The sequence below is a fragment of the Gopherus evgoodei genome, chromosome 2, assembly GCF_007399415.2.
Source record: "Gopherus evgoodei ecotype Sinaloan lineage chromosome 2, rGopEvg1_v1.p, whole genome shotgun sequence".
In the NCBI taxonomy this organism is placed as follows: domain Eukaryota; kingdom Metazoa; phylum Chordata; order Testudines; family Testudinidae; genus Gopherus; species Gopherus evgoodei.
The window spans coordinates 80,325,215-80,341,156 of NC_044323.1; the positions used below are offsets into that span (position 1 = coordinate 80,325,215).

Below are 15,942 nucleotides of genomic sequence, written 5' to 3' on the forward strand. Positions count from 1 at the left end.
ACAGCTTTTCTATGCTGCAAGAACTCATATCGTTAGTGTAGTCAGAAGTTTCTTCTTCAAACCAAGTTTTAGTGCTCAATGTCAGTTTTGATTGGTGCATTTTAAATTGCAGCAGTATAAAAACTAAGCGTTCCAAGTTACATATTATGTAAATATTCCTTTTCTATTCAGAAAAAATGCTGAAGAAGGGGAGGGTCTGGAATTGACTTAATTGCTCACGGTTAAAAGGGGGGGAAAAGGGGAAGATAAATAGATCCCTTTGAGATAAACAGCTCGGCACTTTAGCACTAGCTGAATAATGGATTAGTTCACAAATGAAGTTTCCTCACAGATCTGACACTGAACTCTAAAGTATGAAAGGAGCATTATTTTTAAATTAGTGAATTTATTGAATTTATTCTATTGTTTGTAAACAAACAGACTTAATTGATCATGTAACTAAACTGGGAGAAATACTCCATTGTAAGTTTAATACAAATCAGTTTACTGCAATTCACTGATGCTGTTCTGTTCTTTCTTCTGTTTAATACAAGTATGCTTGTATACTGGAGTTTAATGAGCAGTTTCTCTCTACTAAAATTGAGAGATGTGCGCTAGTCCCCAATCAATTCATAATATTTTTCTCTCAGGTTACTCATTGAAAAAGCATATTCCTACTAAAATAAGTGGATATAACTGACACCAATTTAAAAAGCTTTAGCTAAAGAGGACAAAGATATCAGTCAGCTTGTCTACGTCATCAGTTCATGCATGACAAGCTGGGATGTAAATCTACAGTGCATTAGCATGCTGCACACTCAGAGGCTGTGTGGACTGCTACCATGCACTAAAAGTTCTATAGTGCACTCAGTCTATTTCAAAACAGTTTTAAATCAAAGCACACAATAGACATTTGTGTGTGTGGTATCAGGGTCCCAAGGCCAGTTAGTGTGAAGGGCTGGTGGGCTGTGGATTTACACCCCAGGCTTGCATGCACAAACGACACATAGACAAGCCCCCCCTTCAACACACCATGATCTAAAAACTCAAAGCATGTCTTACTAAGAACCCTTTTCCTTCTTTTGGTGGAACACACTATCATGGGTCTCAAAATACTGGTCCCTGAACAACAAACTGCTCCTGAAAAGACAGAAGATACAAACACCAAAACAGTGTGGACACTGAAGGAACTCACGTGGAATAACACCTAGTAGCTGTTTTATTGATTATACCTTGCAGCTCACAGGTCCTCTACTAAAAAGAGGTATAGAGAAAAAACAAAAACTGATGTTTTCTGGCATTACAGCTACGTCTGAACAATTAACTAACCAGAACACACTCAGCCAGTCTCACTAACTGCCTGTGTGTAACACAGAAGTAACTCTGTATCACATGGTCCACAAAAATGGCATGAACAGAAATATTTAAACTCAAATGTAAAACTTTGTTCATTTTTTCATCATCACAAACTGTCTCCTAGAATTTTTTTTTTTTAATCTGAAGCAGGCTTATTTTAAGTACTTAACCATCAAGCATTCTTCACTGGCATTTGTTTTTGTGCCAGTTTGCATCACCTTTGTCCCTGGTCTAGAAAAACATTGGAGATAATGTACTTCTTAAACCTGAAAAGTGTCTCCATTTACGAGGGCCGGGAAGTGCTTTTCCCTCGATCAACAGAGTCTCTGCTTCTTTGATTTCCATGGCTCTCTTGTACAGCTCGGCAGCCTTCTCGAAATCTCCTCCTTCATAGCTTTGGAGAGAAACCAAAATTTAACCAAATCCATCCCACCAACTCACTCCTGTACTGAAGTCTGCAAAAATCTTTTGGTTAAGGCCGAGTTAAGATTGCCTGGTGTTAGCTTGTGCCCTTCCAGGACATTGAGTTCAGCTAAATGTCTGAAAACAAGGAAATACAAAGGTAAAGGACCATCCCAATCTTAACTCTGCCCTAATGGAGCTGGCACTAGCCACTAGGAATTATCAGCATGCACTCCAGCTGCATTCACTGTGTTAAGTGTAACTGTATGCATTAGTGGAGGAATAAATTGGAAGAGTTGATTGTGATAGGACCAGACTTGGATCCAAGTCCCTCCATGTTGTCAAAGGAAAGAGGTGCATATGTACCTCAGGGTTCTAGTCTGCATCATTTCAGACTGTCACCCTACTATAATTAATGCAGTTACCAACACTGTTTACATTTTAGCCCCCAGCTTGCCTAATAAAGCATTTCTATTGATATAATTATTCGCATTTGTTAATTTTTAATGGAAGCAGTTCCCTATATTAGGTGATTGGAGAAAAATATCTGTCCTTACCTCAACACAGCTAAGTTTTTTAGTGTTTCTCCCACACGAGGATGCATCTGACCAAACTGTCTTCATAATCTTAATGCACATTCATACAGAGGTAAAGCTTCAATGTGCTTTTTCTTTTTGGGTGGGAGAAGGAAAACAAGATGAAAACCAGTTGTTTAAATGGGTATTACACATACTATTTGGTTTCTACAAACTGTATAGGCATATCCTAGACTTAAGTTTCTTTACTAAACCAAAACAGTATTTGTTTTTAAAAGAACTGTTTACCATAAGAGTGAGACACAAAGCAACCTAAAGATTTGGACACCCAGTTCCCATTAATTTTATGATAATTGAGGTCAGAGTTCCTTTGGTGGGTTGAAAGTCTTATCCTAAATGAATAGGTTATAACTACCAAATGCATTCCTGGGTTTTAGCGAATGAGCTGTAACCTCTTATTTCAAAGTCAGGTTTACAGATCCCAAGCAACATAACAATATATGATATATGAAGTAAAAGTGTTTACTGTTATTGATATAAGGAAACAAATGGATGGTAAGATATTGGTAAATGTTTCTTTCTCTCTGACCCTATATTAGGTATGAAGTAGAAAGACTACAACTGCAGTCTTATCAGAGTTTAAAAGACTAGGCAAGACTGCACTTGATCAGTGTGCATGAAGGAGTGCCAGAATTTCCGTAGCTAATGCTCCCTCAGTCAGTATTAAACCAGTGCTTTAGATGTAGTTTTAAACCAAAGGCTGTGATTTATATGATTTATTAAAAATCCCATGGTCGTTTTTTACAAGATTAAAGGGATTAATTTAACCTTTCACCCTGGCTAAATTCCAATCAGTACAATCACATTATGTTCTTTCAGATTGTAAAAATGTACATGAGATTGAATTCCCTGAGGGTGTCGTTTTATATGCTGTTAAATTTCATATATAAAATTGCTGAAAAAAATAAGACAGGAAAAACCTACCATCTGACAATAAAGAACAGCCAGGTTTACCAAGGCAGTAGCTACGCTAGGGTGCTTTGGACCAAATGATTTTTGTCGAATTTCAACAGCCAACTCATACAGAGGCACTGCCTTGTCAAGCTTTCCCTAGAAAACAAACCAATGTTAAAACCAGACATGTGGTTATAGCAGGCCTATATGCATATCATTTTTTTGTGAATAAAGAGCTTAGAAAAATTATAATTGCTTTCACGACAAGAAAGGTCACTTAAACCTTGCAGGACTGGACCCTTAATGAATATCTACAATAAACCATTCCTGTTGATCATTATTAATGGTCCGACTGCCTTCAACTCCCATTTAAGTCCTTCCAGGTACTATCTCTAGTTTTGATTATTTCTCAAGCATGTTCCTTCCACTAGTATCTACAAGAGAGAGTGTTTAAAAGGTAGTTTCATTCTTGGCCATCAAAAAATTTTCTCCATCCCCTGCAGCTGTATCCCCCACCCTTACTACAGATGGCAGAGGCGAGAGTTGATTTTCAGCAAATAGTTCTAGTGGACCTTAATTTTACAGGAGGGAAAGGGAAACTTACCAGCAAATTTTGTTCCACTCCAGATTTGTATCTGCTCCCTTCCTTGTATCTGCTTCATTGGATGTACTGAGTTACTGATTTTTTTTTTTTTATTTTTTTTTTAACTTGGGGCATGTATTTGGGATTCTATTTCTGGAATATGGATGTTTTGACATTTAACATGAAATGGAAATTCAGGAACATGTCTAGGGTAGTTTTGGATGTGTAAGGTCTGCAGTTTTCTCTGTTTCTTCACACACACCAGCTATGATTTTATATCAAGAGGTAACTGTCTACAGTCAAGTATCTAATAATTCTTTATGTACCTCCAACTCTAGTCTCTTCCTTTCCACTAATTCATTTATGTTCATCCAAGCACAGCAGTGTTTTTTTTCTGGCAGAGTCAATTGCAGCAGTCTGAAATGGGAAAAGCTCATGTGATCTCAAGCCATTTCAGAATGCTATTGGAGGTGTTAGCAGTAAAAGCACTAGTGCAAAAGCACAGGAACAGTCTGGCCAGGAAGTAAGTTTACAGGATTCTTCCTGTAGTAAAATGAGGCCCTGAAACATAAATTCCTGTGTCAGAGGCCCAGCCTGAGGCCTGAAGCCTGAACCAAAGTACTTCCAGGCATTGCTAAGCAAAAGCTGGGCTGTGAGCCAGAGGCAGGCCTCATTCACAGAAGTTGGTGAGAAAGAGGGTTGCTAGAAGCAGGTGCATCTTAAAAACAGGGTCAAAAGGACAGCATGATAGAAAGTTCTATCTGTTTGAAACAACATGATCAAAGGAGGAGACAGTACCCTTTGGGCTGTACTTCAATACATCCAGTAGGGATGAGTATCTGTCCTGTAACTGTATAAAAGGAGGTCGGGAGTGCTCATCTTTGTCCGGCCTTGGGGGCAGTGGAAAGTTCCCCCAGTGACTGAGCCGGTCCATTGCTACGGGGTAAAAATCGTAGGTGTGTCTTGCAGAGTCTTTGGGAAACTATTACTGTGCTTCGTTTGACAACTAAACCTGATGTCATAAACAGATAGTTAAGGGTTAATGCCTCTTTTACCTGTAAAGGGTTAAGAAGTTCACCTAGCCTAGCTGACACCTGACCAGAGGAACCAATGGGGGAACAAGATGTTTCAAAAGGAAGGAGGGAAGTTTCCTTTGTTTAGTCAGTTTCAGTTTCAGCCAGAGTGAAAAAGATCAGAGTAGTAAGTTTTAGAAAGGAATAAATAGGTTTATGTTTATTTTCTTTTGTAACTTGTCTTGGTGTCATTAAGGGAATTATCAAATTGGGTATTTTTGTGTGTATTAAGATTTTTGCCCAGGGGACCGTCCTGTGTTTTCAATCTATTGTCTGTGAGATTAGCGGATATGCCATCCCCCAGAGGGGTTTTTTTTTTCTCCTTTCTTTTCTTTAATTAAAAGCCTCCTTTTAAGAACCTGATTGATTTTTCCCCCTGTTTTTTTTAGATCCAAGGGAATTGGATCTGGACTCACCAGGGATTGCGGGGGGGGGGGGGGAAGAGAGGGAGGAGTAATTCTTCCTTGTTTTTGAGATCTAAGGGAATTGGATCTGGACTCACAAGGGAATTGGTGGAGGAGTCTCTCAAGGCTACCCAGGGAGGGGAAGGTTTTTGAGGGAAAGGGAGTGATCCAGGTACTCAGAAATTCTGGATGGTGGCAGCAAGACCAGATCTAAGCTGGTAATTAAGCTTAGAAGTGTCCATGCAGGTCCCCACATCTGTACCCTAAAGTTCAGAATGGGGGTGAGACCTATGACACCTAGCCAGGTGCCTTCATACCTTACCAGAATCTGTGGTCTTTGGGGGTTCTCTCGGGGTCTGCTATTTCAGCTATCTGCACAGAGCCAGGGCAGCACACAGAGGGAACAGGCACAAAGCTGACTTATCATCCATCGAACAAGAGCTGAGCACCACACCGGTAGCCTACTGACAACACTTCCAGTTTAGAAGAATGGCAAAATGCAAGAGTGCAGAAAGAAGCACTCAGCTACCATCACTCTATTCTGAATTTGAACTCTTTGTGTCACAGTTGGAAACTTTAGGGTTCATGTTCTGCCTAGCCCGCAAGGCTGAGGACGGATTACAATATTCCCATAGGACAGGGATTCCCCTTCATATAGGGCCAGTCATTGACAGTTAATATTTATAAAGGTATTTGATAATATTAATTATGTTATCATCACAGAGTGTTCTACACCAGAATGATTGCTTATTTTTCACCTGAACTGAAATGAAGTAGAAATGGCTCAAGATACCACACAGAGAGCTGCTGCCAGTTCTATTTATAAATACTTAGATGGCTGACAGGGTTCACCATGTAAAATTAGAATAAAATTATTCTCAGGTGCTAAAAATATGGTGTCTGCATCAGGGTTGATGGGAACAAATGCTTGCAAAGGATGCTGCATACAGTTATGCAGAGGAACTCAAAATAAGAAAGTGGAGAAGCGATTCCCTGGCAACAGCCATAATTCTGTCTTCTAACTGAGTTGTTTCCTTTACGGTAAATATCTACTGGCTGAATATATTTGCCTGAATGAAGTTAAAGGAAAAGTTTGTAGGTGCCCAATACACTGAAGACATTATTAAGAACAGCTTTTCTTTAGGAAAATGTCCCACAGGCTCCTAGGGGCACAAAAACTGAGACAACTTTAATTTATCTACTTCGATTTTTTTCGTGCATTTCTGGAGAATGCTGATATCCAAACTCTTTTTGATACTCTGCCTCTTGTTGAGATGGAAAGAGCAAGACATTATTTTTAAATGATGTGTAAAATACACAGACACACTTACCAGCTTTTGTAGAGTACTGCAAGATGTTTCACAGTGTAAGCCAGTGAGGGATGATCAGGGGCTAGTGCTCGCCTCCTAATTTCTAAAGCTCTTTCATACAGTTCCTCAGCCTATCGTAGTGTTTCTTTTCATTGTACAAAGCTGCCCAGATTGTCAAAGACTGTGCACAGTCTGAGTGGTCTGGTCCCAGGACCCTCTCCCTCATTTCTAGGGAGCGCTTCAGAAAAAGTTCAGCTGTCCTACAAACAAATCACACAACAATATTCCAAAGATTAAATATGTGCATTCCATGAAAGCTACCTTTTGTACCTGCAGAAGTGCATTGTATTCTAATAGACATTTCAGCTGCCACTGGGAAACAAATACAACAGAGCAACACAATTAAACAGGCTTAGTGAGTAACTGTATATCCAAACACGAAAGACAGACAATAGGTAACAGTACACTGTCTAACTGAAATAATATAGTTATAGAGTTAACCAGAGCACCAAATGCAATCTCAGAACACTAATACCACATGCTAGCACTTTAGGTCAGTTGGGTCAAATTTTTTTCTTATATTACATTATCTTGTGAGTATTCCTTTTGAGTCTGATCTGCACCCTTTTTTATACAAATAACCCTTACTCATGTGAGTAATCTCACTGGCTTCAATGTAACTCCTCCCAGGAGTAAACATTCATGAAACAAGTGGCAGGATCAGGTAAAACAATTCTGGAACTATGTAAAAATTCAGAAAGTAGCAGTTAGAATTCCCTTTGCAAACAATTGTAAAGACTGTAAAAGAAATAGGTTTATAAGGAAGAGGCTCAGCTGCTATAATTTACATATTAAGATCTATCCTAAGGCTCTCTCTGAAGTAATTGTTCAAGTGTCTAGCCTATCAAATGGTTATGTATTTTATTACATTATTGTGGTATTCCATCACACATTTACTATTTTCCCTCTGTGACAAAAAAAGTGATTCCCCAGTAGAATCCCTGCATGCAATATCCATTACAGCTAGGTAGTTTGCCATCCTGACACACACACATTCTATGTCACCCTATTCTTGAGACAGGTCAGTTTACTAAATTGGAAATATCCGTTTCACATTAGATGGAGAGAAGGACTAATACATACACAAAAGATGGGTTCAAGCCTGAAGTCACCTAATGGGAGCCAAAGGAGTGCTCCCTACATAATGGCTACAGATCAGGCTTACATCTATCAGGCCTGGTCTACATTACGCTGTTAAACCGATTTTAACAGCATTAAATCGATTTAACGCGGCACCTGTCCACACTACACTGCTCTTTATATCGATTTAAAGGGCTCTTTAAATCGATTTCTGTACTCCTACAAAACAAGAGGAGTAACGCTAAAATCGATATTACTATATTGGATTAGGGTTAGTTTGGACGCAAATCGACGTTATTGGCCTCATTATTTTACAGTAGCTACCCACAGTGCACCGCTCCAGAAATCGACGCTAGCCTCGGACCATGGACGCACACCACTGAATTAATGTGCCTAGTGTGGACGCGCACAATCGACTTTATATCTGTTTTATAAAATCGGTTTAAGCTAATTCGAATTTATCCTGTAGTGTAGACGTAGCTTCATTTATACAAACAAATTCGCTTCTATCACTGATTCTCTTCAGCTGCATCAATCTATCAAAAAAGCCCCTTTAATGGTTGATTCAGAACTACAGCACAGTACTCTTGTTTCAAAATGCAATAACAAACTTTCATCTTTACTAGAAGACAGTGTGCCATTTTCCTTACCAATTAAATTGGGGGGAAAAGAGCTACAGGAAAAAGATAGCATCTGAAAAAATTGTGGCTGAACTGACGGACTGTAGAGTATACAATAATCTCACATGGCAGATTTTACAGATACCAGTCATTTATCGTCAGTGACTTTGGCCTGACTGTATGACAGGTAAAACAAGAAATAATATACATGCATCAACTGTTACAAGTCAATTCTCATTACTAGGATTTTACACTAACTAGTGCCTATACATGTAAACACTCTAAAGCACAACATATTTTAACTTCTTTATTCTGCCACTAAGAGCCTCACATTCAGATACAAAAATATATATATATATCTAAAAGGACTTTAAGACTTGAGGGGAAATTCTGTGTTGCACTTCTAAGAGGCACAGCAAAAAAAAGGAGTTAAGGTGGCTTTAAGGCATTCTTCCATTTCAGGGCTGTTTCAGGTATCTGAGAGAATCTCAATGTAACTTATATGGGGGGTGGGGGTGGGGGGCGCTACGTTAAAGAACATCTACAGGTTTCCCTGTGGGCTCAGCTTGCAGGGCTGTGGCCCTGACGCCTCACAGCCTCTGAACTGGGGCTTGCAAGGCAGTTCTTAGGAGACATTTTCATAGATGTCTTCTGCCTTTCTTGTGCTAGGGGAATTTTCTCCTGGCCAGTTATGTGGCTTTTGGTGCCTCTTTACACTGCTCTGGCCCTTTTGCAAATCAAAAAGGAACCAGAGTAGGGACAAGGATCTCACATATAATATATATTTACAATTCATTACTTTCCTTGTAGGACTGGCATTTTGAATGCTATAAAAGAAAAAAAACCTTGCTGTTAGAATTTTATAAAAGAGTCTAATGTAATAGAGAAGCATGGTAGAGGACATAAAATATCCCTGTAGCTGGGTGCTGTGCAAAGGCACCTAATTAGCCCCTGCTCAGCCAACCTCAATCAGGGGAAATAGATTGGGGCTGGGGAGAAGCCTGATGCCGGGCCTTTAGAATTAGCTGCACCTGCGGGCCTGAGGATTCAAGGGCTACAAAGGCTGGCTGGTGGCCAGAAGAAGGTCAGTCTCCAGGCTGAGGGCAGACTTTGTTTAGGAGAGGAGATGATCGGGCCTGCAAGCTCTGTACGTAGCATAACACTGGTAGTGGGAAAACATTGTGTAAATAAAGCCAGGGGTGCTGCATAACTAGAAGCTTCTTGGAGCTTTATTGGGGCAACCAGTAGGCCCCAGGAAGAGGGGCGGGCAGAGGACTTGTCACAATCCCCTATATTTACAACTAGTGATAGTTAAATTTAATGTAGTAATACATCAGTTCTAAAATAGGAAATGCAGTGACGTGTTAAATATCCAGATGCCAATGACACTCACCATACAGCAGACTTCAGATACTGAGTGAAGTCTTCATAATAGAAACTAAAAAATTGGAAAATTACACTGTATTTATATTTGAGAGTATTTAGACTTATCACTGGGAATTTTTCATGTGGTTCCATATAATGTGTCTCATTAGATATAAGAAAGAGAGAGGGAATCTATGACTGTGTGACATACACATTACTTACTCGAGATTATTCTGCAGATAATAGAGAACTCCAAGCTCATTGAGGGTACGAGCATTATCTGGTGTGTCTTTGCCTAACGTAAGCTCTTCCAGCTGCAAGGCTCGTTGACGTAGAAGAGCAAATCCAAACTAAAGCAAAGCACAAGGTAATGAAAGTGCATCAGCATCAAAAGTTTAATATCTACAACTAAAATTCACTCCAGTGCAGAAGGACAGCACAAGGCCTTTGCGCCAAATAGACCTCATGTAAGCCTTATTTTGAGAATTAATGGTTGCATAGGCTTTTTGTTGGTCTCTGCATGGGGGTGAATTACACCCAGTATGCCTCCATGAAATCACAGGACTGGAAGGGACATCGAGAGATCATCTAGTCCAGTCCCCTGCCTCATGGCAGGACTAAGTATTATCTAGACCATTTCTGACAGGTGTTTGTCGAACCTGCTCATAAAAATCTCCTATGATGGAGATTCCACAACGTCCCTAGGCAATTTATTCCAGTGCTTAACCACCTTGACAGTTAAGAAGTTTTTCCTGATGTCCAACCTAAACCTCCCTTGATGCAATTTAAGCCCATTGCTGCTTCTCTATCCCCAGAGGTTAAGAAAAACTACTTTTCTCCCTCCTCCTTGTAACAATCTTTTACATACTTGAAAACTGCTATCCTGTCCCCTCTCAGTCTTCTCTTTTCCATACAAAACAAACCCATTTTTTTCAATCTTCTCTCCTAGGTCATGTGTTCTAGATTTTAAATCATTTTTGTCACTCTTCTCTGGACTCTAACTTATCCACATCTTTCATGAAATGTGGCATCCAGTACTGGACACAATACTCCAACTGAGGCCTAATCAGCACGGAGTAGAGCAGAAGAATTATTTCTCGTGTCTTGCTTACAACACTCCTGCTAATACATTCCAGAATGATGTTTGCTTTTTTAGCAACAGTGTTACACTGTTGACTCATATTTAGTTCATGGTCCACTATGGTCCACTATGATCCCCAGTTCCCTTTCTGCAGTATTTCTTCCTAGGCAGTCATTTCCCATTTTGTATGTGTATAACTGATTGTACCTTCCTAAGTGGAGTACTTTGCATTTGTCCTTACTGAAATTCATCCTATTTACTTCACGTCATTTCTCCAGTTTGTCCAGATCATTTTGAATTTTAATCCTATCCTCCAAAGCACTTGCAACCCCTCCCAGCTTGCTATCATCCGCAGACTTTATAAGTGTACTCTCTATGCCATTATCTAAATCACTGAAGTGCCATAAAAAGGAAGCACACTCTTAGGGCTTCATCCTTAAACCACTACCAAGTATACTGCTTACTGGCATTGTCACCATTGTGACATTATCATCTATGGTAGTAGGCACTATGCACAGTAGTGTTGTAGAATTAGGTCCTCAGTTACCTCCTACAGAGCAATTTCTCTAGTTTCCTTTCAACAACATATAGTCTCAGCATGAAATTTGAATCCCCAAAGTCTGATATTTGGAAGGTTTCTATATCCACTTATTTATTTTCCCTCGCTCACCACAATATTCCAGTTGTACTTATCCACCTTTATTTCCAATGAGGTTGAAAGAGCAGACACCAGTGCTGCTCCTAAAGTGGTTAAGATGGCAAACTTTCAATTATCAAAAGCACTTAAGCATCAGATTTTTAGAACACCTCCTCAAAGACACTTCATCATCCATTCAACAAAACCACAGCTAGCCCCCATTTTGATTAAGTATCAAATCTTTACCAAATTGCCTTTCCGCCTTGCTGCTTTTTGTCGCATTTTAAAGGATTTTTTCCTCAGCTGTTCAGCTTGTTCATATCTGAAAACAGTTATTTAAAATGTTAGAACACCATACATGGCAACAGTATACATTTTGGGTTAGATTTTCAAAATGCCACCTAAGTGACTTAAGAGCACAAATCCCCCTGAAAGTCACCTATCAGGTTTCAGAGCGGCAGCCGTGTTAGCCTGTATCAGCAAAAACAACGAGGAGTCCTAGTGGCACCTTAGAGACTAACACTTTTATTTGGGCCTAAGTTTTCATGGGCTAGAACCCACTTCATCAGATGCATGAAGTGGAAAATACAGGAGCAGGTATAAATACATGAAAGGATCACGCATTTTGTCAAAGATAGAAGTATGCAAAATGCTTATGACTGCGTTAGGGGTGTTAACAGTTTAGCAAGATTATTCTGTTACCCCTCCTATCATAACCTAGTCCCAGATTTGGACCTTAGCGTCCAAAATATGGGGGTTAGCATGAAAACCTCCAAGCTTAGTTACCAGCTTGAACCTGGTAAAGCTGCCACTACCCAAAAAAATAGAGTGTTTTGGGGCACTCTGGTCCCCCCAAAAAACCTTCCCTGGGGACCCCAAGACCCAAATCCCTTGAGTCTTACAACAAAGGGAAATAAACCTTTTCCCTTCCCCCCTCCAGGTGTTCTTGGAGAGATACACAGAAGCAAACTCCGTGAATCTAAACAGAGGGAGTCCACCCTCTCTATTTCCAGTCCTGGAAACACAAGCACTTCCCTCTTCACCCAGAGGGAATGCAAAGTCAGGCTAGTAAATTTAACACACACAGATTTCCCCCTGACTTCTTCCTCCCACCAGTTCCCTGGTGAGCTGCAGACTCAATTCCCTGGAGTTCCCCACTAAAGAAAAACTCCCAACAGGTCTTAAAAGAAAGCTTTATATAAAAAAGAAAGAAAGAAAAATACATAAAAATGGTCTCTCTGTATTAAGGTGACAAATACAGGGTCATTTGCTTAAAAGAATATTGAATAAACAGCCTTATTCAAAAAGAATACAGTTTAAAGCACTCCAGCAACTATACACATGTAAATACAAAACAACAAACCATCTTTGTACTTACAACTTGGAAACAGAAGATTAGAAAGCAGGAAATAGAAAAAATCACTCCTCATAGCTGAGAGAGTACAGGCAGAAGACCCAAGAACAAAGGACTCACACACAAACTTCCCTCCACCCAGATCTGAAAAAGTTTGGTTTCCTGATTGGTCCTCTGGTCAGGTGCTTCAGGTTACTTTTGTTTTAGGTGAAAGACACATTAACCCTTAGCTATCTGTTTATGACACCTCCCTCTTAGCAGGTGTTGGAATCCTGCATAGAAATGCTGACTAGTTGTAGACAGCATGTCTTAATTCCACCCTAAATGTAAATAGATGCAAGCTGCTTTGTGCATAGAGAGAACTGGCGAGTAAGACAAAAACTCTAAAGCCAATGCTAGAAACTTCCTAGTTTGAAGGAGAAACTTAGGCTGAACTATTATGTTATTGCCACTGCCCGTAAAAGAAAATCCCCCAGAAAGAGGAGTGAGTTTGAACACAAATCTAGAGTGCGTTCTGCAACTGAGACGGTAAGGACTCAGAGTCTTGGTTTTCCATGATTTGGTTGGGGAGTAGTTTGCAGAGGAAGAAAGAGGAGAATTTTGGCAGTTTCCTCTAGAATTACATGCAAGTATAGGAGCTTGATCTGCAGAGTCAACAGTACAAACTGTACCAAGAAACTTTTTGAATGAGTGTCACACCGAAGTACATTTCCTGGGGGAGGACTCCTTCCCTTTCTCCCCTCACCAATATCACTAGCCTACTTGCAATGACACTGGGAAAGGATTTGCCTCATAAGAAGTGTCAGGATATCTTCAGTATATTAAAGTATGTGCTGGAGAAGAAGGATGTTCTTGTCCTTAAGGCACTGGATTAGGACTAAGGAGATCTGGGTTTTGTTCCTGGCTCCACCAGAGACTTACTGTCACATTGGAAAGGTCACTTAATACATGTGCATTAAGTATTAAGGGTAAATCATTTTTCTCATATGTAAAACTTCCCTACTCCATAGACATGGTGTTAAAAGAAAACAAGTAGGATTTGGATACATATATCCTTTGGAAAACCCACAGAAATCTGCAACTGGACTTGTAAATTCTACCTACACATTTGCCTGGGGCTAGTAATTTGTTTTTGATGGAAAAGAAAAATCTCCTTAAGATATTTTTCCCTGTTATTAACAGTCACTAGGTAAAGATAGGTGAGTAGATGCTGCTGCTCTTAATAAATAAATAATAATTAATAATAAATAATGATACCACCTACCTCCTATGTTTGGGCTGGTAAGTATTCACAACTATTTTGCGAGGGTGACAATTGTACCAATACAAGGGCATTTTTAAAAAAGATTACTTTGTTATAACTATATATTTGAATAATGCACAAATATGTTTACTAATCTTTTTCTAGACCCCAAATCTTTTTCTAGACCCTTCCTCTTGAACAAACACATAGTTCTCATTAATATTAATAGCAGTTCTGCACATGCATCAAAAGGAACTTAAATCTATTAAAATGTGTAATCGTAGAAACAAATAGACAACGTAAAAACCTCAAAAGACTTGCATGTTATGAGAAATCCAGGAAATCACCACTACTATTAATCTTACTTGTTCTGTTTCTGGTATAATGTTGCAAGTGCATCCAGTTCACGAGCAACCCTGGGATGTTCAGCTCCATAAGCATTTTCAGAGATTTCCAGAGCCTGCTTATATAACTGCTCAGCATTTCCAAACTTTTTCCACTGCACATATACTCCTGCTAACTGATGGAGAGACTGTGCTACCCTGGGGTGATCTGGATCCAGTGCAGTCTCCCGAATTTCCAGAGAACGCTGCAGAGGAGCAACTGCCTGTAATAAAGAAGTTGAGAATGTGACTAGAGCAGGTAAGATAATGTACAAAAAACACTGCAACACAAAACATCTTATCAAGCACATACTATGCTCTGCTTAAATTCCTAGCTTGCTTGCTGTTACACGGTATTCCCCTTGCTTCCTAGATGCACTTACCTGACTGAGAAGGCCTAGATCTTTTAAGAATTGTCCCAGAGTTTCATAAAGATCAGCCAGACGGATCATACTTTCCTCTTCCTCACAGCTTTTCTCATATTGCTTTAGAGAGTCAAAATACTCTGCTGCCATTGAACTCTTATCTTTTCCGACAAGCTGCCAGTAACTCAGTAATTCTGCAAAATGCCCCCTGTTTTAACAAGAAAAGTAAGAAGTAAAATACAGAACACCAAATCTCTGTGCTCAGAACCAGCTGGATGGCAGGGTATAAGGAATGGGGAATATGCATCTCAGGAATTTTCCCTCATGCTGCAAAGCAGCTCTGTGAAGGCTGCTGTAGTCCAACAGTCAAAATGACTATGCAGCACCTTACTGGTCTCCCAGCTGTGAAGCATGGAAGGACAGAGGGTCTCTGCATGACAGAGGAATCACTGCCCTGCCCCGCCCCCTGGTGCACCTACACACTACCATGTTCAGAGCACCCACAAACAGGGTTCACGCTACACCAGGATATACCTAGGTGCACAAAAGGGATCAGCTGCAATGGAACAGCACTGGTTCCCATGCCTTGGATGCTCTGCAATCAGCCAGCCAGGCAGGGTATCCCATAAGTGGTACCTCATTAGATCTTGCCATATAACTTTATACTTCGCTATTTCTCACCCCCTTTTTGGTTAGTACCCTTCAGCCAGCTTTCAGTCCCTGCTATAGGGCTACATATTGGCCTCGTTAAATTTCTCCCCATATTTGTGCATTTTATCATTTATATTATTTATTTTTTAAACAAAACAGTAAAGACACTTTATTTCATGCCTTTAACTTAACACTAAACCATTTCAGTATGTTTATACATACGAAGGCCCTGGCTACTCTGTTACCTTTTGTAAAGATTCTGAGATACAAAGAGGTTCAGGAGACACTTGTGTAGCTTCTGCTTGTTGCCCTGTTGTTGAAAAAGCCAAGGAAGTTCATCGGCACTTCTCCAAGTCACTCTGCCTTGACTAATGGAAGAAAAGCAACCAAAATAAAATCCCTTTCCATTCCTAACATTTAAAATTATAGGGCTTGATTTGGAAAATAGTAATTCACACAACTACATGGACAAACAACCAGTTAGCCTCTTAAATCACCAATTACCT

General features: G+C 39.9%; 1 protein-coding gene across 1 annotated transcript in view; it reads right to left on the reverse strand.

The window, feature by feature from the left end:
• Positions 1-1,180: 1,180 nt before the first annotated feature.
• NPHP3 (nephrocystin 3) overlaps positions 1,181-15,942 on the reverse strand; it is a 41,444-nt gene continuing 26,682 nt past the window's right edge. Inside the window, 10 exon segments of the mRNA XM_030551120.1 lie at positions 1,181-1,729; positions 2,295-2,407; positions 3,258-3,383; positions 6,619-6,730; positions 6,733-6,857; positions 9,945-10,072; positions 11,687-11,762; positions 14,403-14,644; positions 14,804-14,993; positions 15,682-15,804. Of these exon segments, the coding sequence (XP_030406980.1) occupies positions 3,299-3,383; positions 6,619-6,730; positions 6,733-6,857; positions 9,945-10,072; positions 11,687-11,762; positions 14,403-14,644; positions 14,804-14,993; positions 15,682-15,804 (1,081 nt within the window). The 3' untranslated portion in view covers positions 1,181-1,729; positions 2,295-2,407; positions 3,258-3,298.